The sequence below is a fragment of the Ranitomeya imitator genome, chromosome 2, assembly GCF_032444005.1.
Source record: "Ranitomeya imitator isolate aRanImi1 chromosome 2, aRanImi1.pri, whole genome shotgun sequence".
Lineage (NCBI taxonomy): Eukaryota > Metazoa > Chordata > Amphibia > Anura > Dendrobatidae > Ranitomeya > Ranitomeya imitator.
Window position 1 is genome coordinate 170,856,823 of NC_091283.1, and position 27,827 is coordinate 170,884,649.

Here is a 27,827-nt window from a genome sequence, read left to right on the forward strand (position 1 = left end):
AATGACACTTGGGGTACAGGATAATGACACTTGGGGTACAGGATAATGACACTTGGGGAACAGTATAATAACACTTGGGGTACAGGATAATGACACTTGGGGTACAGGATAATGACACTTGGGGAACAGGATAATGGCAATGACACTTGGGGAACAGGATAATGACATTTGGGGTGCAGGATAATGACACTTGGAGTACAGGATAATGACAATGACACTTGGGGTACAGGATAATGGCAATGACACTCGGCGTACAGGATAATGATAATGACAATAGAGGTCCAGGACAATGACACTTGTAGTACAGGATAATGACACTCGGGGTACAGGATAATGACAATGACACTTGGGGTACAGGATGACAATGACACTCGGGGTACAGGATAATGACACTAGAGGTACAGGATAATGACACTAGGGGTACAGGATAATGACAATGACACTCGGGGTACAGGATAATGACAATGACACTAGGGGTACAGGATAGTGACACTGACACTCGGGGTACAGGATAATGACACTTGGGGAACAGGATAATGACACTTGGGGTACAGGATAATGACACTAGGGGTACAGGATAATGACAATGACACTCGGGGTACAGGATAATGACAATGACACTAGGGGTACAGGATAGTGACACTGACACTCGGGGTACAGGATAATGACACTTGGGGAACAGGATAATGACACTTGGGGTACAGGATAATGACAATGACACTCGGGGAACTGGATAATGACAATGACACTTGGGGAACTGGATAATGACAATGACACTTGGGGTACAGGATAATGATAATGACACTAGGGGTACAGGATAATGACAATGACACTTGGGGTACAGGATAATGACACTAGAGGTACAGGATAATGACACTAGGGGTACAGGATAATAACACTCGGGGTACAGGATAATGACAATGACACTAGGGGTACAGGATAATGACACTGACACTCGGGGTACAGGATAATGACACTTGGGGAACAGGATAATGACAATGACACTCGGGGTACAGGATAATGACACTTGGGGTAAAGGATAATGACAATGACACTTGGGGTACAGGATAATGACAATGACACTCGGGGTACAGGATAATGACACTAGAGGTACAGGATAATGACACTAGGGGTACAGGATAATAACACTCGGGGTACAGGATAATGACAATGACACTAGGGGTACAGGATAATGACACTGACACTCGGGGTACAGGATAATGACACTTGGGGAACAGGATAATGACAATGACACTCGGGGTACAGGATAATGACAATGAAACTTGGGGTACAGGATAATGATAATGACACTAGGGGTACAGGATAATGACACTCGGGGTACAGGATAATGACAATGACACTCGGGGTACAGGTTAATGACAATGACACTTGGGTTACAGGATAATGACACTTGGGGTACAGGATAATGACAATGACACTTGGGGTACAGGATAATAACACTTGGGGTACAGGATAATGACAATGACACTTGGGGTACAGGATAATGACACTTGGGGTACAGGATAATGACAATGACACTTGGGGAACAGTATAATGACACTTGGGGAACAGGATAATGACATTTGGGGTGCAGGATAATGACACTTGGGGTACAGGATAATGACACTTGGGGAACAGGATAATGACAATGACACTTGGGGAACAGGATAATGACACTTGGGGAACAGGATAATGACAATGACACTTGGGGTACAGGATAATGATAATGAGAATAGAGGTCCAGGACAATGACACTTGTAGTACAGGATAATGACACTCGGGGTACAGGATAATGACAATGACACTTGGGGTACAGGATAATGACAATGACACTCGGGGTACAGGATAATGACACTAGGGGTACAGGATAATGACACTAGAGGTACAGGATAATGACACTAGGGGTACAGGATAATGACACTTGGGGTAAAGGATAATGACAATGACACATTTAATTATACATAATACAGACAGAGCCGTTCACATAACTCACAGCAGACCCCCAATATTCTGGTACACAATACATGGTATAGGAAACATGGGGTTCTTCAGCTAAAGGACACCGTCATGTGGGATATGGGATGACAACACTTGGGGTACAGGATAATGACACTTGGTGAACAGGATAATGACACTGACACTCGGGGTACAGGATAATGACACTGACATTCGGGGTACAGGATAATGACAATGACACTTGGGAAACAGGATAATGACACTTGGGGTACAAAATAATGGCAATGACACTTGGGGTACAGGATAATGACAATGACACTCGGGGTACAGGATAATGACACTTGGGGTACAGGATAATGACAATGACACTTGGGGTACAGGATAATGACACTTGGGGTACAGGATAATGACAATGACACTTGGGGTACAGGATAATAACACTTGGGGTACAGGATAATAACACTTGGGGTACAGGATAATGACAATGACACTTGGGGTACAGGATAATGACACTTGGGGTACAGGATAATAACACTTGGGGTACAGGATAATGACAATGACACTTGGGGTACAGGATAATGACACTTGGGGTACAGAATAATAACACTTGGGGTACAGGATAATAACACTTGGGGTACAGGATAATGACAATGACACTTGGGGAACAGGATAATGACACTTGGGGTACAGGATAATGACAATGACACTCGGGATACAGGATAATGACAATGACACTTGGGGAACAGGATAATGACACTTGGGGTACAGGATAATGACAATGATACTTGGGGTATAGGATAATGACACTGACACTCGGGGTACAGGATAATGACAATGACACTTGGGGTACAGGATAATGACACTTGGGGTACAGGATAATGACAATGACACTTGGGGTACAGGATAATGACACTTGGGGTACAGGATAATGGCAATGACACTAGGGGTACAGGATAATGACACTCAGGGTACAGGATAATGGCAATGACACTTGGGGTACAGGATAATGACAATGACACTTGGGGTACAGGATAATGACAATGACACTCGGGGTACAGGATATTGATAATGACACTCGGGGTACAGGATAATGACACTTGGGGTACAGGATAATGACACTTGGAGTACAGGATAATGGCAATGACACTTGGGGTACAGGATAATTACACTTGGGGTACAGGATAATGACATTGACACTTGGGGTACAGGATAATGACACTGACACTCGGGGTGCAGGAAAATTATTCTGACACTCAGGGTGCAGGATGATAACACTGACACTTGGGGTGCAGAATAATGACACAGTGAACACGATAATGACACTGCTGGTAGGGGTACAAGATAATGACACTGCTTCTAGGGGTACAGGATAATGACACTGACACTTTGGGTGCAGGATAATGATACTAACACTCGGGGTACAGGTTAATGATACTTGGGGTACAGGATAATGACACTGATACTTGGGGTGCAGGATAATGATACTAACACTCGGGGTACAGGTTAATGATACTTGGAGTACAGGATAACAGCACTGATTCTTGGGGTGCAGATAATGATACTAACACTTGGGGTACAGGATAATGATACTTGGGGTACAGGATACTAACACTTAAAGTACAGGATGACAAGGTGTACAGGGTAATTACACCGACACTTGGGGTACAGGCTAATGACACTGAAACTTGTGGTACAGGATAATTGCACTGACACTTGGGGCGCAGGATAATGACATTGCGACTTGGGGTACGGACCCAAATCACTCATTGCAAACTAAGGCTCATGAGAATCTGCTTCCCAGACCAAAACGTGAAGGATAACAATATAAGTGATATAACCTCATTTTCTGTAGCACAAACCTCCATCGACAAGTCAGTGCATATTCTGTACTGCTTAGGACTTAAATTTGGGGTTCAGTCCTTCAGTAAAGCTGGTGGATCCTCCTCTTAGTCCTTCTCTTTAGGCTCTAGAGCAGGGGACTTTTATTTTGGTATGCTCCCTCTGTGGCGCATTCTGCACAATGACCATCAGATGGCAGCATGTCTCTTGTAATGTTATGCTCAGCCCCAGTTTGGGGCCTGTATAATGGGAAAGCCTCCTGTGCTGGGCTCTGCCATTATCACTCATGTGATAGTAGCTCTGGGCTGCCTTCCTCCCAGTTGGGACCCGAGGCGTCTTTATGTTTTTTTAGGCTCATTTTGCCAATAGCTGGATGAGTGCTCGTCACAATGCAGCTGGCAGGTCTATTGTTTCCTCGTCCTTTCTACCAGGTCACAGTGAGCTGCGTCTCGCCAATCAATGTGTGCCAACGAGGTGCAGTCTAATACAGGACCAAACTTTATATTGTCTTCTGCTGAAAAACCTTGGCTGGGGGTTTGGTCTGGTGAGATTGCAAGCTCCACAGACCTCTGTGCTGGCAATGTACCATCAGTGTGCGCACTCTTGCACCTGGATAACAATTAAAGAACCCAGATAGCCTTATTACCAGAAGACCCTCATCGGCTTAAGCATATCATGAGGGGTACCCATTATATCCAATGGTAAATCTTTGTTTCTACAAAGGATTCTTGATTGATAAAGATGGCTACGAGATGTGCCTATTTTCAGGTCCTCCCACCCAGTAATTGTTCAGTAGTCACTTTATATGCCCATTTATGTTCCACGTCATCAAGTTATTGGCTCTTCTGTACCAAGAAGCAGTAACTGATGGGAAAGGCGCTGTAGCAGGCCATTGTGAGCCCTCCGTACATGTGCTGTGGCCCTTTATCATGGGTTATCCAGCACCCATCACTTCCACATCCGCAGGAGAGAGGTGCTACTGACACTGTCCTCTGCTATTCTAATGGACGCTGCTGCAAATTTCACCTCCCGATGTGGAAGCGAGATGTGTAACTGTTGCCGACCATTGCCCTGTGTGGACATTATCAGTGAGTGGACGATGAGCCTTATCGCTGATTGGATCTTTTCTGCTGATATAAAAGAAAAAACCTTCCATTTGCTGCCAATAGGGATGAGAAGTGTTTCCTGCAAATGATAACGTGAACCAATCATTAAACAGTCTGAGCTATTGCATTTGTAAAATGAAGCAGACGAGTGCCGATCGACTTCCTGTGTTGTTGATTGGCCAACTTAAAGAGGAGCTGTCACTTCCTCAAATAAAAGTAGTTAAATACCTTGTTAAAATCCCCGAGTTCCCCCGATTCTGCCACTCCCTTCCGTTTTGGGCTGCGCCACTCCACTGCAGAGATATTCACATTTGTTGCACATTTATATGTGAAATCTCTATTTGCAGACCAACTGGGCTTTTCTTCTGAGTTTTCTCTCGTTCTTTATCACACTCTGTCAATCACAGCTTGGCATCTGGTCAATCAGCCTCAGACGCTACTGAGCTGTGATTGACAGCGTCTGGGAGTGAAGGGTAAGAGCGCACACCCTCAGAGAAAACTGAAGAAACACCCACCTACACTACAAGCAGAGATTTCACATACTGCGCTCCAAAATGAACACATATCTCTACAATGGAGAGACGCAGCTTAAAATGAAAAAAGCGTCAGAATCAGGGGAGCTCAGTGATTTTTACAAGGCATTTAATGCATGAAATCTTTAGCAAGTAGGAATGTCATCAACAGATCCTTTAGTTTTCATGGGAGATAAGCTGCCGCTACAAGTTTCCCTCCGCTCACCCTGTTCAAAACACATGAAAATTCGGCTAAGCGGGGAGTCAAGTGGTATAGCTGCTTGCCGAAGGAATGAAAATTTGGCCAGTATAGCTAGATTTAGATAGGACAAAATTGGATTTACCACTTGGAGCACAAGCAGTTGCTACAGCGCTCGGTATGGTGATCAAATTGTATTTATATAAAAGACTACGGTAAATTGTGACACTTGAAGCATATAAGGTGTGGATCTAGTGAGCTATGCTGTGCAGCAGGTCAGCGGTCTGTGACACGGAGTGCAGTGCTAAGCAACTTGTATGACAGGCCAGCAGTTGTGACCCGAAACCCAGCGGATAATGCCTTTTATTAACAGTCCTTAAAAGGAAAAAAGGATCTGATGAGAAACCTAATAGAAAAGTTGCCCTCCCAAAAGGCAAAACAGTAGAAGTGACTGGAGAGATTACAAACATTGTGGTCTTTCAATGAACATGATATGAAAGGAAATTAATCTATATTGTGTATAGAGAACATGCCCTTGGAGTCCTTTAGGCTACTGAATACTCATACATTTCTATACACGCGCTATGAAGTCAAGGCGCTTAGCAGTGATTGCTGTTGAAGGGATTCCTTAGAAGAACTGATCAGGCCGGACCCAAGCAGCCAATGAATAGAGAGTGTACGTGGCGCTCTATTCACTTCTATAGGAGTTATGGAAATATTCAAGCACCGGGAACTCCTGCTCTGGAGATAGTGGGGTCCTAGAGCTGGGCCCCAGAATCAGATATTAGTGGTTGCAGAAATTCTGCAAATTTTGAAAGAGAACATAAAAGCGCAGAGGGTTGGAGAAAATTATAGAAAAAAAGAATTATGGAAAAAAAAATAATGTTTTTACATCTCATTATCTATCTATCTATCTTGTATCGTCAGGTATCTCTCATAGCTAGCTATCCATCTCATATCTGTCTATGTATCTCTGGTCATCATGTGGTTAACTCCCAGCATAATATACATTTTTCCATCTGCAGTGATTGTCGTTCTCTTCCTCCGTCAGTACAGATGGACACTGTGTTGGATTTCACCGCAGAAAGCGCGACGTTTGGCAGCAGTAATTACATTAGAAGCAAGATCTTATTATCGTTCACGGCCAGTGCATTTCTGACTTCATGAAGCCGACATTGGAGAATAGGTCACTTGATAATAAGACCGACGGGTTAAATCTGAAAGACATAAATGTTATGTCCTCAGGTAGCCTACAGACATCCGCCTAGGCAGCCCCGGGGTGAGCGGGTTATTGTCCCGGTTCCATTGTTTCCCTCCCCAGCTCTGGTTTATTTCCCTATTAACCTTCAGGCAGGAAGAATATAATTGTTTGAGTTGACAACAGCGCTGGATTTATGGAGTAACACATCTTTAACTCCTTAAGTATCCAGATCATTTCATTTTTTTTTCCTCCTCCATAACTTTTTTATTTTTCCGTCCACATCGCCTTACGAGGGCTTGATTTCTGCTGGAGTATAGCAGTTTTGAATTACACTGTTCATTTTACAATACAATGTACTGAGGAACAGGAAAATATTCCAAAGGTGATGAAAAAAAAAATCTGACATTATTTTTATAGGTTTTGTTTTTACGTAACTTACTAGGCGGTAATAAGGTTCTGATAATATTGATATCTGACTTGTATAGTTTCTATTATATATTAGCAGTTTAAAAAATGTAATTACTTAGTAAAAAAGTAAAATTGTCACCATTTCTCTAACCTATACTTTTTTTTCATTCTCTGTTGAAAGAGCGGTGTTTTTTTGTGTACAAGTTTGTTTTGATAACTATTTTGAACTACATATGATGCTTTAATTGCTTTTTATTCCATTTTTGTTGGGGTAGAGACAATTCTGGCTTGGTGATTTCTATGTTATATTTTCTCCATTTATCTATTGGGTCAATTAATAGCAATGAGCGAACATGCTGAGATAAGGAGCTATCCGAGCATGCTCGTGTTCGAACCGAGTGTCTTCGACGTGCTCAAAAAATATGTTCGAGTCACCGCGTCTGCATGTCTCGCAGGTATTTGACACCCACAACACATGCTGGGACTGTCTAACAAACAGGGAATTCCTGCATGTGTTGTGGCAGTTGAACAGCAACGAGACATGCAGATGCAGGGACTCCAACATATTTTTTGAGCACGCCGAAGACACTCGGTTAGCATACGGGCATGCTCGGTCATCACTATTAATTGCTTATAAAATAAAAAAAAAATATGTTATTTACCTGTCTCTATATATACATACACACAGTAAAGTTTGGACACACCTTCTCATTTTAAGATTTTTCTGTATTTTCATGACTATGAAAATTGTACATTCCCACTGAAGGCATCAAAACTATTAATTAACCCATGTGGAAGTATATACTTAACAAAAAAGTGTAAAACAACTTAAATTATGTCTTATATTCTAGGTTCTTCAAAGTAGCCACCTTTTGCTTTGATGACTGCTTTGCACACTCTTGGCATTCTCTTGATGAGCTTCAAGAGGTAGTCACCAGGAATGGTTTTCACTTCACAGGTGTGCCCTGTCAGGATTAATAAGTGGGATGTCTTGCCTTATAAATGGGGTTGGGACCATCAGTTGTGTTGTGCAGAAGTCTGGTAGATACACAGCTGATAGTCCTACTGAATAGACTGTTAGAATTTGTATTATGGCAAGAAAAAAGCAGCTAAGTAAAGAAAAACGAGTGGCCATCATTACTTTAAGAAATGAAGGTCAGTCAGTCCGAAAAATTGGGAAAACTTTGAAAGTGTCCCCAAGTGCAGTGGCAAAAAGCGCTACAAAGAAACTGGCTCACATGAGGACCGCCCCAGGAAAGGAAGACCAAGAGTCACCTCTGCTTCTGAGGATAAGTTTATCCGAGTCACCAGCCTCAGAAATCGCAGGTTAACAGCAGCTCAGATTAGAGACCAGGTCAATGCCACACAGAGTTCTAGCAGCAGACACATCTCTACAACAACTGTTAAGAGGAGACTTTGTGCAGCAGGCCTTCATGGCAAAATAGCTGCTAGGAAACCACTGCTAAGGACAGGCAACAAGCAGAAGAGACTTGCTTGGGCTAAAGAACACAAGGAATGGACATTAGACCAGTGGAAATCTGTGCTTTGGTCTGATGAGTCCAAATTTGAGATCTTTGATTCCAACCACCATGTCTTTGTGCAACGCAGATAACGTGAACGGATGGACTCTACATGCCTGGCTCCCACCGTGAAGCATGGAGGAGGTGTGATGGTGGGGGGGGTGCTTTGCTGGTAACACTGTTGGGGATTTATTCAAAATTGAAGGCATACTGAACCAGCATGGCTACCACAGCATCTTGCAGCGGCATGCTATTCCTTCCGGTTTGCATTTAGTTGGACCATCATTTATTTTTCAACAGAACAATGACCCCAAACACACCTCCAGGCTGTGTAAGGGCTATTTGACCAAGAAGGGTAGTGATGGGGTGCTACGCCAGATGACCTGGCCTCCACAGTCACCAGACCTGAACCCAATCGAGATGGTTTGGGGTGAGCTGGACCGCAGAGTGAAGGCAAAAGGGCCAACAAGGGCTAAGCATCTCTGGGAACTCCTTCAAGATTGTTGGAAGACCATTCCCCCAGATTTGTGCAGTGTACGACTGATTGTTGTCCTATGGACAGACTGTCCCACCTCAGCTGTAGATCTCTGCCGTTCATCCAGAGTGATCATGGGCCTCTTGGCTGCATCTCTGATCAGTCTTCTCCTTGTCTGAGATGAAAGTTTAGAGGGACGGCCGGGTCTTGGTAGATTTGCAGTGGTATAATACTCCTTCCATTTCAATATGATCGCTTGCACAGTGCTCCTTGGGATGTTTAAAGTTTTGGAAATCATTTTGTATCCAAATCCGGCTTTATACTTCTCCACAACAGTATCACGGACCTGCCTGTTGTGTTCCTTGGTCTTCATGATGCTATCTGTGCTTCAAACAGAACCCTGAGACTATCACAGAGCAGGTGCATTTATACGGAGACTTGATTACACACAGGTGGATTATATTTATCATCATTAGGCATTTAGGACAACATTGGATCATTCAGAGATCCACAATGAACTTCTGGAGTGTGTTTGCTGCACCGAAAGTAAAGGAGTCAAATAATATTGCACGGCCCACTTTTCAGATTTTGAATTTCCAGAAAAAGAAAATAACCAATACATTTCATTCAACTTCACAATTGTGTTCCACTTGTTGCTGATTCTTCACCAAAAATTTACATTTGGTATCTTTATGTTTGAAGCATGATATGTGGGAAAAGGTTGAAAAGTTCCAGGGAGCTGAATACTTTTGCAAGGCACTGTATATATATATATATATATATATATATATATATATAAAAATATATATATATATACATATATATATATATATATAAATACAGTATATACTCGAGTATAAGCCGAGATTTTCAGCCCAAATTTTTGGGCTGAAAGTGCCCCTCTCGGCTTATACTCGAGTCACGGTCGGCAGCAGAGTCGGCGTGTGAGGGGGAGAGGTCTGAGGCATACTTACCTGCTTCCGAGGCTCCTGACGCTTCCCCTGCCTGTCACACTGTCTTCGGGTGCCGCACCTCTTCCCCTGTTCAGCGGTCACGTGGGACCGCTCATTAAAGTAACGAATATGGACTCCACTCCCATAGGGGTGGAGCCGCATTTTCATTTATTTAATGAGCGGTAACGGTGACCGCTGATAGAGGAAGAGGCTGCGGCACCGAAGACCAGCTGTCCGGGGGAAGGAGCGGGACAGCGGGGGCAGGTAAGTATTACATATTCACCTGTCCGCGTTCCACACGCCTGGCGCCACTCTGTCTTCGCGTCCTCTTGCAGTGACTGTTCAGGTCAGAGGGCGCGATGACGTACTAGTGTGTGCGGCGCCCTCTGCCTGATCAGTCAGTGCGGAGAGACGCCGAGACGGGGCATTTTTTTTTTATTGCAGCAGCAGCAATGGCACAGCTCTCTATGGTACATCTATGGGGCAATAATGAACGGTGCAGAGCACTATATGGCACAGCTATGGGGCAATAATGAACGGTGCAGAGCGCTATATGGCACAGCTATGGGGCAATAATGAATGGTGCAGAGCACTATATGGCACAGCTATGGGGCAATAATGAACGGTGCAGAGCACTATATGGCACAGCTATGGGGCAATAATGAACGGTGCAGAGCACTATATGGCACAGCTGTGGGGCAATAATGAACGGTGCAGAGCACTATATGGCACAGCTTTCTATGGTACATCAATGGGGCAATAATGAATGGTGCAGAGCACTATATGGCACAGCTATGGGGCAATAATGAAAAGTTCAGAGCACTATATGGCACAGCTATGGGGCAATAATGAACGGTGCAGAGCACTATATGGCACAGCTTTCTATGGTACATCTATGGGGCAATAATGAACAGTGCAGAGCACTATATGGCAGAGCTATGGGGCCATAATGAATGGTATGGAGCATCTATTTTTATTTTTGAAATTCACCGGTAGCTGCTGCATTTTCCACCCTAGGCTTATACTCGAGTCAATAAGTTTTCCCAGTTTTTTTGTGGCAAAATTAGGGGGGTCGGCTTATACTCGGGTTGGCTTATACTCGAGTATATATATATATATATATATATATATATATATATATATATATATATCCAGAAAGAAGAAAAAATGAATTGCACTGAGATAAATGTAATGGGTTACTTACTGGTATGGAGGGGTACACTCTGAATCATTGGCACATTGTGGGAGTGGAGTCACTTGGTGGAGGGTGCTTGCCAGAAATAAAACATGTACCGTATTTTTCGGACTATAAGGCGCACCCAGGTTTTAGAGGTGGAAAATAGGGAAAAAAAATATTTGAAGCAAAAAAATGTGGTAAAATATTTAATAACATAAATGACATACTATTATATGTGGTGTTATTATATATAATAGTATGTTATTATGTTGGAAGCTGTGGGACCAGTGTGGTGTCTGTACAGTACTATATGAAGATGCTGGAGGGTGAGTACAAGAATGGGGGCACAGGGCTTATATTTAAAGCGCCACTCCAGCACTGCAAAATAACACTGGAGTGCTGCTTTAAAATCCCATGGGAGAACTATAACTCTCAGCATGTCCTGCAGATCCTATGACATGCTGGGAGTTATAGTTCACGAAAGGAGTGGCAGAGTGCTTTATTGTGTTTTGTAAAGACTAACCTCTTAAATGTGGCAGCCAGCCACACTGGTGAGGTAAAAGCATCCCATGACTGCACACAGAGCCTTCCCTCGTTTCCTTTCCACAGCACAGGTTATGAGGAAGCTGCAGATTCTAGTGGAGGACCTGTGATGATGTCAACAAGAGGGAGGGCTCTGAGCTGCCATGTGATGCTCCAGGCCGCCCACTCCTGACATCAAACAGGTCCTGTTTGTGCACCGCGATTGGCGTTCAGGCCATGCATGGCAGGCAGGTATGCAGCGATCTCCTCTGGCCCCTGCTGCTGGTGCCTCCTCTCCCCCGGACACACAGACCTCCCCAGCTGCTGCAGGAATCAGCGCTGGAGAAGCCATGTGTGTCCCTGCTTAAGTGCAGCATTCATTTGCTGCTCCCCAATCACAGCTCAGCTGATAGGTGGGCGGGGAGCCGCTAATGAATATTCACTGCACTTAATCATCCGGACCACATGGTTTCCCCAGGGCTGATTCTGGGCAGCAGGGACATCCTGAAGTGGCATAACAGTGCGATCCCACTCACTGCTGCTCCCCTCCCCACATGCTACATCCGCACCATAAGACGCATCCACACTTTCCTCCCAAATTTGGAGGAAAAAAAGTGCGTCTTATGGTCGGAAAAATCTGGACCCGTGGAAGAGTGCATAACGCGAAATGGCCGTCATCCTTTTACTTGCACTGTCCCTGCTCTTATTACCTTGTCCATGAATTTATATTGGAAATAAAGGACTAAGGTTTCTTCGTCACATAACGGAAGTGTTGCTGCTTTCTTTTTCCTTTGGATTTACCTTTCTGCTTGAGAAAGGCTCAGTCAGAGCCGAAACGTTGCGATTAAGACATGTGGGTCTGAATAAACTGCACAAGATATTCAAGACTATGGACTGCTGCCTATTTTCTGTTTGAATACATATATATATATATATATATATATATATACAGGGTGGGCCATTTATATGGATACACCTTAATAAAATGGGAATGGTTGGTGATATCAACTTCCTGATTCTGGCACATTAGTATATGGGAGATGGGAAACTTGGGTGATGACCATACCAGCCATTTTGCATCCAACTTTATTTTTTCCAATGGGAAGAGGGTCATGTATCACATCAATCTGATTGAGAATTTCACAAGAAAAACAATGGTGTGCTTGGTTTTAACATAACTTTATTATTTCATGAGTTATTTACAAGTTTATGACCACTTATAAAATGTGTTCAAAGTGCTGCCCATTGTGTTGGATTGTCAATGCAACCCTCTTGTCACACTCTTGACACACTGATAGCGACACCACAGAAGATATGCTAGCACAGGCTTCCAGTATCTGTTGTTACAGATGCTGCACATCTCGTATCTTCACAGCATAGACAATTGCCTTCAGATGACCCAAAAGATGAAAGTCTAAGGGGGTCAGATCAGGAGACCTTGGTGGCCATTCAACTGGCCCACAACGACCAATCCACTTTCCAGGAAACTGTTCATGTAGGAATACTCGGACCTGACACCCATGATTGATGGTATGGTGTGGTATATGGGGTACAAAGATTGGGGGGCCATTCTTCATCAATGGAAACCTCAATGCCACTGGATATCTGCAATTGCTACATGATGATGTGTTGTCCTCTTTATGCACTGAAGATGGCACGTTCCCTGAGTTTTTCCAGCAAGATGGTGCACCACCACATTATGGGTGTCAGGTCAGAGCATTCCTACAAGGAATCTGACCCCCTTAGACCAGCAAAAAGTTACGTTAAAACCAAGCACACCATTGTTTTTCGTGTGAAATTCTTAATAAGTTTGATGTGTCACATGACCTTCTTCCCATTTGAAAAAATAAAGTTGGATCCAAAATGGACCCCATGGTCACCACCTATCTTGAAAAGTTTCCCTCCTCACATATACCAATGTGCCACAAACAGGAAGTTGATATCACCAACCATTCCCATTTTATTTAGGTGTATCCATATAAGTGGCCCACCCTGTATATACCCTATATATATATAAATTTTTTTTCTTTATTTCTTGGTTTTTGGATGAGGAACATTTTTTGTTTTTTTATTTTTACTTTACGGTATATATTTTTTAAAACATTTGCACTGTGGTTGCAGAGACATCACATCCATGCTAGTCATTTACCTGTACTACATGCCTGTCGTTTCTTGGCAGGCACTTCTAGAGTTCTGGAAAACAAAAGAAATTAAAGGTCGTAAAATTTGGTGTGAAATTTAGGCCCTCAATGTAAAAAAGCAAATGAGGAGAAACTAGAAACTCCTGGGCCGCAGTACAAATTCTGTAATGTGGCCCCAACATAACAATTGTAATAGTGGTGTCCTTTTATGTAACAGATGGTTCCCGAGCCCCCACAGACACCTGGGCTTATGCCTCTCCACTAGTGATGAGCGAATATACTCGTTACTCGGGGGCTGTTAGCCAGCGTAAGTACATGTGAGGATTCCCTAGCAACCAGGCAACCCCCACATGTACTTATGCTAACAGATGTAAATCATTCAGCTGCGGCAAGAAAAACTAAAACTCTGAGCACTAAAAAAATACTCGGAGGACACCCGAGCGTGCTCGAGTGACGAGTATATTCGCTCATCACTACTCTGCACCCTAGAGTAGCGCCCCTGAATAGCAAGATTGCTACGGTAAGAATGATTTTTTTTATTTTAATTAATTGGCTAAAGAATTATACACAGCAAAGTCCAAACTCTGTAGATTTATCATCATGCTCCAGAGCTGAACTCGCAATTCTGCTAGCTGTTACTGGATACAGAAAGTTAGCCAAGAGCCACATCTGAAATCTAGGCTGGATTGCAATAATACAGGGGAAGAGTTTGTTTCCTTATGGTGCTGATATAGGTATGGTTAGATTTTTTTTTATCCTACTTGGATTTGAGGAGCAAATTCTGTAACAAAATCCACATGAAAAAAACAAACAAAACAAAACAGTTTAGGGTATGTGCACACATTCAAAAGACATGTCCAGCTTAACCGAATCCGTGAAAAAAAGTTTTCTTTATTCACAAACTTAAACATGGAGGATACAAACATGACTATGTCATGATTAAGGGAGCTTGGTCTCCAGAAACGCGTTGAGATTCTTACCTATATGGTTTGTGCTGAAGTTTGTGAATAAAGAAAACTTTTGATTCGGTGAAGCTGGACATTTTTTTTCTTTTGGATTCTACACGCCTGGACACAGCGGGTCCGTGCTCCCGAAACTCAACTTATGCATCACGGGTGAGCTGGTTTATATTCCTTCTCTTCAAAGTTTATGTGCACACATTGCAGATTTCCTGCGGATCCACAGAATTTTTTTCCACGCAGAAATGCTGCAGATCCGCAAGTGGTTTACAGTACAATGTAAATCAATGGCAAAAAAAAATGCTGTGCTAATGGTGCGGAAAAATCCACATGGAAAACGTAGCAGATTCAAAAAAGGACCATGTCAATTATTTTTGCTGATCTGCTGCGTTTCTGCACCCATTTCATAATAGAAATCCGCAGGGGTTAAAAAAGGAAGAAATCTGCAAAAAAAATGCAGATTCTGACCTGCGTTTTCTGCCAAGAAATGCAGAATATGCAAAGAAAATTCCACAGTCAAATCCGCAATGTGTGCATATGGCCAAAACACTCTAAAAGAGGTCCCTATACATTTTAATGGGAGAATACTCATGCTATGTGCACATGCTTTTTGAGACGTGCAGACTCTCTCCAAAACTGCTTCAAAACTCTTTCAATTGAATTTCTAGTTTTGTTTTTTTTTCCTTCCTTTTGAGATGAATTCCACTCTGACATTGATCAGACCTCCCGAACAATTGTGGGGCACCGATACCATAGTCATAGCAGCATAGGGGGTCTACCGACCCTCTTGTGTCTTCTATGTGTGTATGCCCACCTTAGCGCAGACTAATGAGCGACCGTGCTCAGATAAGGTGTTATCAGGGCATGCTCAAGTAGTGTCCGGATGTTCTCGGAAAATATGTTGATGACCCTGCAGCTGCATGTCTCGCGGGTAGGCGATCCCTGCATGTGTTGTGGCTCTATCACAGCCGCCAGACATGTGGCAATGGGGTCTCGAACATATATTTCGAGCACGCTGAAGACCCTCGGTTAGCTCATCGCTAGTGCTAATCTTACAATGCGCTGAAAACTAATAAGTGGGAAAGTGCTTCTATTTACAAGCACTATCTGAAAATATCCATCAATGAAGATGGGAAAAATCCTTTGTACTTTGTAGGGCCCAGTAATATGTTAGATAAAAGGTGATAAAGGCTCCTATCACCACCTTGTGCCCACTAGACGCAAAGAACGGGTATGGCCGCGCGTCCGAGCCATGAAATAGCACAATATTTATCCCGTGGTGAACAGAAGAAAAAAAATTAAAAATGGAATAATCGTTTTTTTTTCTTATTTTGTCTCCCAGAAAGGGAATAAAAAGAGGTGTGAGGAGGACAGCTCATCCTGCACATAGAAACCTGACAGGAAAATAATTCTTTGCAGCTTCTCACAGCTCACACTTCATTTCTGAGGTAAATTAGGCCACACGATGTGATCACAGAGGAAGTACCACGGTGAATAATGTAAAGCCGACTACTCTCCACACGGTGCAAAAAAAATGCGGGAAACGCACCATCGTGTGAGGAAGGGGGGGCCACACAGCCGCCATGTTAGGTCACAGGGCCACCATATTGATCGCGGCCTAGCACGTGGAGTGCGCATGCGCCGGATCCTTACTTTCCCCCTCAGTTCCCCCGGGTTGTAACACGGATAGGCGGGGCGATGTCGTCACAGGCTGCGGGGCGGGGCTACGCTCGGGGTCGGAGCCATGGCCACACTGGATGCTGAGGTGAGGAGGAGGATGATGGCGGCGGCGGTGGTGGTGGTGGCTGGAGGGTGCGGGGCGCCGAGCGTGAGGGTGTGGGGTGCCTAAGTCCGGGGCCTGTACGGGCTGTAGGTGGTGGTCGGTGTGGGAGGAGGGGACACGGGCGGCTCTTGTTATTCCATGTGTGCTTCATTATTATACCTGTGCACCCCGTATTGCCTTCCCCCCTGCCATCTTGCCCACCTTTAGTTCCCACTCTTTACGTTCCCATATTGGACTCCCCACCATTCACCATTTTTGTGGCAGTCGCTTCCTGTCGTGCTGCCTGTAGCCGACTGGTGACGCCACTTTTTACTGGTTTCACGTCTTCTCTTGCCCAATGGAAGCGTATGATGGCGGTGACCAAGGCTTAGCGGATGCGTCAGGGGTCTCGTCTATCGGCTGTAAAGTTGGGGTTCAGTCTCATTGTTTCCGTCGATGTAACTTGCATCGCCCCTTTATGGTCGTAGGTGACTTTTCCGTTCCTGCGCCGATACATTGTAACTACACCGCTGCTATAGATGACTGACGTGGTGTCACATTTATGGATTTCAGGGGCATCTATTGCCCCGTAGAAGTCAATGATTTTTTTGCGTTGTGATGCGCTAAGATGGCGGCTCTCAGGCCTTATTCACATTTTGGGGGGCGACTCTATTCATAACGTTGGGGCTTATTCTTATGATCTCCCTTCAGGTAACTCGTATTGCCCCTTACGGGGTCGTAGGTGGCTTTTCTGACACCTTGTAATATGAGAGGCCCCTACGATCAGAAGTGCAGTAGTCGCCCTCTCAAAAAGTTTTGTAATATACTTAGGTCCCGCTGACGGCACTGGGTAAGATGATCCAGACTCAAGGAAAGGAGCGCGTCGTAATTTTTCTGCGTTTTCCAGGCGCTTGGGAGGCTTTGCACGATTCTCAAAAGTTGCAAAATGTTTACACAGCTTTGAGTCGCTGAAAATATTGCTTCATGTCAAACAGATTTATGTGGAAATTCTGCCTCAAACTGATGAATCCGTCCCCTCCGTGTAGTAATTTCTCGATCTCTGCCTGCTGTCAGTGTAAGAAAACATTCATCGTTTACATCTAAACTCGTCTAACCCAATTGGGTTTTTGGTTCTTTACAAGTCGCTGTGAGGGTCCAAGCATGGGTGGAATTTGCCGAATCCCTGTGTGGATTTCTGGCCCTGCCAAGGGTCACAGATTCGTCGTGGAAAAGCCAATGTGGTTGTTCCTCGTGCATATCCACAGCAGAAATCTGGAAAAAGAAAAACATGATGGCCCCAATTCATTACTTATTCGTTGTTGTTTTTTTCTCTCCAAATTTTTCATAACGGCACACAATTTTACGCAAAGTAAAAAAAATGTAAGAAAAAGTTGCACGTTGCTCAAAAATGTCACTAATTTTGCCCAAATAATTTATGGCATACAAAGAAAAATTACTCCAGAGGGGAAGGAGAACATTTTGTGCAAAGTTTTTGTGACTTTTGTTTTTTTTTTTTAAAGTTTGGGTTTAACAAATTGGCTGAAAACATCTGGAAAAGCCTCAGTGACGTAAAAATCAAAAAATGAACTAAACTGCAAAAACAATCACTAAAAAAAATATTTTATGGACCCTATGAATTTTTTGTTAATCACTTACTTATTGACAATTGTACACGCTAAAAGTAATAGCGACAATGCAGTGATGAATCTTTCCTGATGGGTGAGGGTAGCCTTATCTTTCTAGTCTCTAAAAGCAAGCGGAGCTATGATCATGAGATTCATTGAGATGTTAAACCCCTACAATAAGGTTAGAAAAGTGCAGAACTTTTACGCATTAATTTTATGAACTTGTATTGAATTAGTTTTCGCTTTCACCGTACATAGGGGAAATTTTCTATGTAACCCAAGGCTAAGTCTCCTAGTCTTGTGGCCCAGTCCTATCCAAAGTTAACCCAAGATTTACCATACTGCGTCGTATTCCATTTTTTTTCATGCTGCCTCTTCCACTTTTGCTTCCTATCGCCTTATTTATTTACCGTATTTTTACATCTGCCATTTTGAGTCTGGACCTCCAATGTGGAGTCATGCACCTGATGCGTCGTGTTTTGGTGGACCGTCGTCACGAAAAAACGTTAAAGGGAACGTTTTTTCGTACGTCGGATCCTGCATTTACTACCGCGCATGTGCGGGGGGAACTCCTCCCCGGGACTTTAGAATGGGCAGCGGATACGTTGAAAAACTGCATCTGCTGCCCACGTTGTGCCGAATTTTCACAATGTCCGTGGGTACGTCGTGCCGATGCTTAGCGACGGCCGCGTACCAACGCAAGTGTGAAAGAAGCCTAACCTCTTTTTCTCATCTTTCAGGATACATCGGGGGCTTATCTACACCATTTCAGAATGCTGCAGATAAGCCCCTGATGCCCGTGGGCTTAGCTCACTTTCCATTTTGGGGGTGACAAGTTCCCTTTAAATATAGGGAACTCGCAAGGTGATAAATATAGGTGATAACTCGCAACGATGAACTGTCAGAGAAGTGTTTATGCGGGACGAGAATCGTGAAGGAAATTGACTTATGTTCACACAGACAATCTGAAATGTATTTTCACTCAGCTTTTATATCCCATATGTGATGCTATTTATCTCCAATACATGAATTCGCAAAGTATTGTACAAGCATTTCTGTTGATACAAAGAAAATGTAATCAAATTAACGAAGCAACTTTTGTATTTCCGCCCATCACAATTATGTAATGATCTATCTGCTACTGATCTATTTATTTTCTTGGAACACAACTATGTTTAGGACTTCTCCCCTCCTCCTTTTTGCCGGTCAAATCATTGACTAAGTGATCAATCTGCTTTTTACATTCCACAGTGGAATTAATTTTTATTTTTTTTTGTGAAACGATTTCATGAGTGAGTGTTTTTTGGACACATGGTTTAGTCTCTCGTGCCATCACATTGCGCAGGTATTGTGAATGGTCGGTCGCTACCTGACGGTAGGTGTATATTCAGCTTGAGGCTGGGGCTACGCCGTGAAGATCGCTCTGTACCGCTACTTAGTATCAGCCTAGTGCAGCTGACTGCGGTCACATGGCACTCCTGCAAGGTACCGTGACAAGTCACTAAAACTATTAACCAGCTGGATTATTTGCAGCTTGCTTGTCACAGTCACTTCATGGAAATCAGGGGAGCCTAACAACTGTGTGTGCCGTGAAAAAGGCATGGCTTAATAGGCTGTTTGCCCGATTTAAGGTGGGTCGGCACAGGTCACAAAGCCAAAGGTCGCCACATAATGCGCATGAGAAAAGGTTGCTTTGTGACCTTCACAGTACCGTGACAATTAGGCTACTTTCACACTAGCGTCGGAATCTCCCCGTCGCAATGCGTCAGGCAGAGATTCCGACGCTAGCGTTTGACGCACTGCACAACGGGTGCAGCGGATGCATTTCTCCGGCGCATCCGCTGCCCCATTGTGAGGTGCGGGGATGTGGGGGCGGAGTTCCGGCCGCGCATGCGCGGTCGGAAAAAGCGGTTCGTCAGGAGCCAAAAAGTTACATTTAACGTTTTTTGCTCCCGGGGGTCCGCCACAACACGGCGCAACTGTCGCACGACGGTTGCGACGTGTGGCAAAGCGTCGCAATGTGTCGCCAATGTTAATCTATGGGGCAAAAACGCATCCTGCAAACAACTTTGCAGGATGCGTTTTTTGCCATAAACGACGTCTGGCAAAAAAACGCCAGTGTGAAAGTAGCCTTAGAGGTTGTCCACTACTTTAACTTTGATCACCTATTTTTAGGATAGATCATCAATGTCTGAGAGGCAGGGGTGCCGGTGCCGCACGCCAGCTGATCACATCCTGAGGATAGGTCATAAGTGTTAAGGTAGTGGACAACCTCTTTATCAACCTTTGACATAAGTTTACATCATGGTCAAGAAGGTTTCCGCAAAAATACGTAAATTTTCATCATGGCGATCATGCAGGCACAGGAGCAGTGCCCGCATGATTGCCTTCGGGAGCTCAGCTTAAGCGAAAACAGAGTCTCGGCTGTCACTACCTGGAGCAGTGTCCACACCTGCCCTGGGCCATTGAACCTCCTAAATGTCACAATCGATATCGATCGCAGTATTTCGAAGGCAGTGAGAGGGAGTGAGCTTTTCCCGGCCGATCGACGTCATCACGAGGGCCCGATTGTTGCCATGTCATGACAACATCCGGGTCACCCAGCTATGGAAAGCCTGTTAGACCATGTGAGGAGCATGGTCTAAGAATCTTCTGTCAGTGCAGCACTTACATGTCTAATGCATTGCAATGCTGCTGCAGAGCAGAGTACAAAAAGTAAGGGACTGAGTAAGGTAAAAAAAAATAGTAAGAATATTTTTAAAAATCATTGAAATAAATAAAAATATCAAACCAGGTCGTCTGAGTCGTTGTAAAATGGGCCGACTCCAACTCCTAAAATATATAATTGGGTACAGGATGTGCTGGAAATGTTTTCATGATAGTTTAGGAAATTTATAAAATGTCCTCTAAATGTCTGTTTTGTTCCGGATCTAAGGATCTTGGCTTATAGATGAGCTGAATCTTTGCAACCCTTTAAGTACATGCTCAGTAGTGACCAGTGCTGTAGAAGTCAGGGAAATTGAGGAGTCGGAGGTTTGTCTTTGTGACTCCACAACCCTGCAATATATAGATATATTTATGTAAAAAAAAAGAAATACACATTTGTTATCGCTGCTTCTGGAAAGGCCCAATCAATAAAATTGTCACAGTATATAACCCTTTCAGTGAACCCTGTAAGAAAAAAAATTAACAAACTGTGGCAATTAAAAAGACGAATGTAAATACAACTGGTATCGCTGAAAATGTCAACTTGTCCTGCAAAAAAAATGACACCATACCGCTCCACCAGCGGAAAAAGAAAAAAGTTATAGCTCTCAGAATAAAGCGATTCAAAAACAATTGTTTTTTATAAAATTAGATTTGTGTAGAAGCGCTAAAACATATACAATTACCGTATTATTTTTTTCATTTTTTTTTTTTAACTGTGATATCGCTGTAATCGTACTGACCTGAAGAATAACGCTGCCTTATCAATTTTACCATATGGTGAATGGCATAAAGAGAAAACCTGGAAAAAACTATTCTGGAGTTTTTATTTTTTTGTTTATTCTGTCTCCCAAAAAAACAAAAATAGAAAGCAATCAAAAAATGTCATGTGCCCGAAAATGGTACCAATAAAAATGTCAAGTCGTCCTGCAAGAAACAAGCCCATACATGACTGTTGGCAGAATTATAGGAAAATTATAGCTCAAATATGGCAATGCAAAAAAAAAAAGCGTCAAAGTGTGTGAGAGCAGCCAAAGGAAAAAAAACTACCGGTATATAAATCTGGAATGGCACCGACCCAAAGAATAAAGTCGTCTAACCACTTACACCGCACAAGAAATGGCGTGAAAAATAAATTCAATTCTTCACCTTCTATTGGTTTTTGCATTCTGCCTTCCAAAGATCGCAGTATGGTGCAACTCACATGTATCCTTCACTCTACGTTGAGCGCTTACACTGGGTTTCCGTGTAAATCTCTGAATTACGCGATTAGGATAGAACCCTCGGCAGAAGATTCCGTATAATGAGGCAGATGGAGGCGCTGTGGCCGCCATAGGACCAGTGATTCGGCGATGTCTGACTTTTTAGGTGTGCATAAGGCTATAAGCACACGTTGCGGATTTGCCTGTGGATCCGCAGCGGTTTTGAGGCTGCGGATTTGCAGCAGTTTTCCATCAGGTTTACAGTTCCATATAAAGGCACAGATGATTGACCTCGGGTAGACCAAAACATCCAACACCGCGGAGACACCATCACGTGTTTCTCAACGCAGTGATTCCAGAACACTGCCCCCATCCCTTATGGGAAATATGCAGATGCATGTAAAGAAGCTGCGGAGACACCATCACGTGTTTCTCGACGCAAGCAGTGAATAGCTAGGCCTTTTCCCGGGAAGGAACAACCACGGGAAGGGCAGCATCCTATGAAGGAAAGCCACCTATGCCAAGCATGGTATCCATCCACAGACAGCTGTTTCGGGGTGTTTGCCCCTCATCAGTGTGGAGTAGGAATCTGGCTATTAGGAGCAGTGCCTAGTAAAAAGGCTATAAAGGCACAGATGATTGGCCTCAGGGAGACCAAAACATCCAACACCGCGGAGACACCATCACGTGTTTCTCAACGCAGTGATTCCAGAACACTGCCCCCATCCCTTATGGGAAATATGCAGATGCATGTAAAGAAGCTGCGGAGACACCATCACGTGTTTCTCGACGCAAGCAGTGAATAGCCAGGCCTTTCCCCGGGAAGGAACAACCACGGGAAGGGCAGCATCCTATGAAGGAAAGCCACCTATGCCAAGCATGGTTCCATATAAACCTATGGAAAACCAAATTTGCTGTGCCCATGGTGCGGGAAATACTGCACGAAAACGCTGCGTTGTATTTTCCGCAGCATGTCAATTCTTTGTGCGGATTCCGCAGCCGTTTACACCTGCTCCTCAATAGGAATCCGCACAAAAAATGCAGGAAATCCGTGGGTAATCCGCAGGTAAAACGCAGTGCGTTTTACCTACGGATTGTTCAAAAACGGTGTGGAAAAATCTGCACACAAATCCGCAACGTGGGCACATAGCCTAAAAGCACCGTCCGCCAAAGTTTTGTGCACTTGTTAAAAGGACAACGCTGAACAGAGGCCAGATGCATTCCAGGGTAACTCTGTTGCCTCATTATAGTGATTGGATCCGTTGGGGTTTCATCTAAATCGTGTCACTCAGAGATTTAGATGAAAACCCCAAAGTAAGTGCTCAGCGTAGGGCGTCGGATAGATGTGATCCCAAATGTAAAATGTTCCAAATAAAAGCTTTAACTCAATCCACAAAAAAGGCAAGTCCCCACTCAGATCTGTCAACTATTAATGGAAATATAGGGGGTTCCACGTTACTGGTAGTGCAAAGCCCCTTGAGAAAACAATATGGCCCCCAATTGTGCTTAAACCGCATTTAGTGTCTGTGCACACGTTGCGGATTTGCTGCTGTGGATTCGCAGCAGTTTTCCATGCGGTTTACAGTACTATGGAAAACCAAATCCGCAGTTCACATGCTGTGGTTTATTTTCCGCAGCATGTAAATTCTTTGTGCGGATTCTGCAGCATTTTGCAAGTGTTCCATAATTGGAATCCGCAGGTGTAAAAACGTAGGTGAAATCCGCATAAAAACAGTGTTAAATCTGCAGGTAAAATGCAGGGCGTTTTACCTGTGGATTTTTTACCTGCGGATTTTTCGGGAATCGGTGCGGAAAAATCCGCAACGTGTGCACATACCCTTAGTGTCCACATCTTTGGTATTTCTGTAGCAATGAGAGCCCACCTAATTTATGGAGTCCAAGTCTCCAGACGCTCAGGCTGGGCACAATGTATGGGTCCTACAAGGTAAGCACACTATACTGGCAGATTTGCAATTGGCAACATCCACTGCTTGTTTCTGAAAATACCCATGGAGTCAAAGCTGTCCCTACACCTGTAGATAAAGTCCTAGGCTGTGTAATCTTCAAAACGGGGTCACTTTAGGAGGGATTTGGCGCTGTATATGTAGTCTGCAAACTATTCTGCTATAATTTGTTCTCCGAGACTCAAATAGCGCTCTGTCCCTCCCGGGTCTCGTCGTATGGCTAAGCAGTACTGTACAGCCACATGTATATTTCCTCTTTCAACAGAAATTGTGGGACAAATTTTGATCCCATTTCACCCTGTGAAAATTTAAAATTTTGTGGCTAAAACTAAATTTTTGTGGTTAAAAAATGTAATTTTCTTCAATACCCAATGGTATAAAATTCTTTGACACACCCGTGGTGTCAATATGCTCACTGCACCGTTAGATGAATTAATTGAGAGGTGTAGTTTGTGAAATGGGGTCACTTATGGGAGGCTCTGCTGTTGGCACCCTTGAAAACAAAATACAGTGTGTCCATAAAGTCATGGTGCACTTTTGACCAGTCACTGTAAAGCAGCAAAAAACAAAAGAAATGTGAAATCGCTAATTTTGACCTTCTACCCAGCTAATTCCCTTTTCCATTAGGTCTATGACGTCATGTGATTAATAACTGACTAACTGAATCCTCCTAAGCTCTATGTAGAAACAGGAGGTCAATTTCTCTTTATAAGTCCTAAGTCACTGCAAAAGTCCATGACAGGGAGGAGGGAGCAGCTGGGTCAGGAATTGAAGTGAGGAATGGTAAATGCAGGGACAAGAGACTTCCTGTTTCTACATAGAGCAGAGTAAGAAGAATTTACTGGGTAGAAAGGTAAAATGAGCAATTGTAAGTACACAGTGCTTTATATTATGAAGACTGCAATATATTAAGAGGATAACAATTTTCATCTCGGTGCTTGTTTAACCCCTTAATCCCATATGTCTTACTATCCTGTCAAGGTGACCTGGGACTCAATTCCCAGGGATGGGATTGGACGTCATATGCGATCGGCTGCGCTCACGGGGGGAGTGCAGCTGGGTGTCAGCTGACTATCGCAGCTGACATCCGGCACTATGTGCCAGGAGCGGTCACGGACCGCTCCCGGCACATTAACCCCCCCGGCACAGTGCGATCAAACATGATCGCCGTGTTTCGGCGGTACAGGGAAGCATCGCGCAGGGAGGGGGCTCCCTGCGTGCTTCCCTGAGACGATTGGTACAAGGCGATGTGCTCACCTTGTACCAAGCTTCTCCTCCCTGCAGGCCCCGGATCCAAAATGGCCGTGGGGCTACATCCGTGTCCTGCAGGGAGGTGGCTTACCAAGTGCCTGCTCAGAGCAGGCGCTGGTAAGCCAGGAGCAGTGCACGTCAGATCGCTGATCTGACACAGTGCTCTGCAAAGTGTCAGATCAGCAATCTATCACTATATAGTGATGTCCCCCCTGGGACAAAGTAAAAAAAAAAAAAATTTTTAAATGTGTAAAAAAAAAAAAAAATAAATAAAAATCCCTAAATAAAGGGGAAAAAAAATATTGTTCCCATAAATACATTTATCTAAATAAAAAAAGCAATCAAAGTACACATATTTAGTATCGCTGCGTCCGTAACAACCCGACCTATAAAACTGGTGCACTAGATAACCCCTTCAGTGAACACTGTAAAAAAAAAAAAAAAAAAAAGCAAGAAACAACGCTTTATTATCATACCGCCGAACAAAAAGTGGAATAACACGCGATCAAAAAGACTGATATAAATAACCATGGTACTGCTGAAAATGTCATCTTGTGCCGCAAAAAACGAGCCGCCATACAGCATCATAAATAAATAAAAAAGTTATACTCCTCATAATAAAGCGATGCAAAAATAATTTTTTTCTATAAAATAGTTTTTATCGTATAAAAGCGCCAAAACATAAAAAAATGATGTAAATGAGGTATCGCTGTAATCGTACTGACCCGAAGAATAAAACTGCTTTATCAATTTTACCAAACATGGAACGGTTTAAAAGCCCCCTCCCCCCCCCCCCCCAAAAAAGAAATTCATGAATAGCTGGTTTTTGGTCATTCTGCCTCACAAAAATCGGAATAAAAAGCGATCAAAAAATGTCACATGCCCAAAAATGGTACCAATAAAAACGTCAACTCGTCTCGCAAAAAACAAGACCTCACATGACTATGTGGACCAAAATATGGAAAAAGTATAGGTCTGTGGTAATGCAAAAAATATTTTTTGCAATAAAAAGCGTCTTTTAGTGTGTGATGGCTGCCAGTCATAAAAATCCACTAAAAAAACCCACTATAAAAGTAAATTAAACCCCCCTTCATCACCCCCTTAGTTAGGGAAACATAAAATAAAAATATTTATTTCCATTTTCCCGTTAGGGTTAGGGCTACAGTTTGGGTTGGGGCTAAAGTTAGGGTTAGGACTGGAGCTAAAGTTAAGGTTAGGGCTACGGTTAGGGTTGGGGCTAAAGATAGGGTTAGGGTTTGGATTACGTTTACGGTTGGGATTAGGGTTAGGGGTGTGGTTAGGGTTATGGTTGGGATTAGGGTTAGGGGTGTGTTTGGGATAGGGTTTCAGTTATAATTTGGGGGGTTTCCACTGTTTAGGCACATCAGGGGCTTTCCAAACGTGACATGGCGTCCGATCTCAATTCCAGCCAATTCTGCGTTGAAAAAGTAAAACAGTGCTCCTTCCCTTCCGAGCTCTCCCGTGCGCCAAAACAGGGGTTTACCCCAACATATGGGGTATCGGCATACTCAGGACAAATTGGACAACAACTTTTGGGGTCCAATTTCTCCTGTTACCCTTGGGAAAGTACAAAACTGGGGGCTAAAAAATAATTTTTGTGGAAAATTTTTATTTTTTTATTTTTACGGCTCTGCGTTATAAACTGTAGTGAAACACTAGGGGGTTCAAATCTGTCAAAACACATCTAGATAAGTTCCTTAGGGGGTCTACTTTCCAAAATATGTAACTTGTGGGGGGTTTCAATGTTTAGGCACATCAGGGGCTCTCCAAACGTGACATGGTGTTCCATCTCATTTCCAGTAAATTTTGCACTGAAAAGTCAAACGGCGCTCCTTCCCTTCCGAGCTCTGCCATGCGCCCAAACAGTGGTTTACCCCCACATATGGAGTATCAGCGTACTCAGGACAAATTGCACAACAACTTTTGGGGTCCATTTTCTCCTGTTACCCTTGGTAAAATAAAAAAAATGGAGCTGAAGTAAATTTTTTGTGAAAAAAAAGTTAAATGTTCATTTTTTTTTTAAACATTCCAAAAATTCCTGTAAAACACCTGAAGGGTTAATAAACTTCTTGAATGTGGTTTTGCGCACCCTGAGGGGTGCAGTTTTTAGAATGGTGTCACACTTGGTCATATAGACCCCTCAAAATGACTTCAAATGTGATGTGGTCCCTAAAAAATATTGGTGTAGTAAAAATGAGAAATTGCTGGTCAACTTTTAACCCTTATAACTCCCTAACAAATTTTTGGTTCCAAAATTGTGCTGATGTAAAGTAGACATGTGGGAAATGTTACTTATTAATTATTTTGTGTGACATATCTCTGTGATTT

The 27,827-nt window shown here is 43.4% G+C and overlaps 1 protein-coding gene across 3 annotated transcripts in view; it reads left to right on the plus strand.

Annotated features, from left to right (window-relative positions):
• The first annotated feature begins 16,674 nt into the window (after nt 1-16,674).
• EHMT1 (euchromatic histone lysine methyltransferase 1) overlaps nt 16,675-27,827 on the plus strand; it is a 117,302-nt gene continuing 106,149 nt past the window's right edge. For 2 of the 3 annotated variants that reach the window (XM_069747965.1, XM_069747976.1), the window contains exon 1: nt 16,677-16,733. In XM_069747965.1, the coding sequence (XP_069604066.1) occupies nt 16,713-16,733 (21 nt within the window). In that variant the 5' untranslated portion in view covers nt 16,677-16,712. Of the gene's footprint in view, nt 16,734-27,827 lie in introns of all 3 variants that reach the window. The other variant, XM_069747968.1, reaches the window with a different exon arrangement.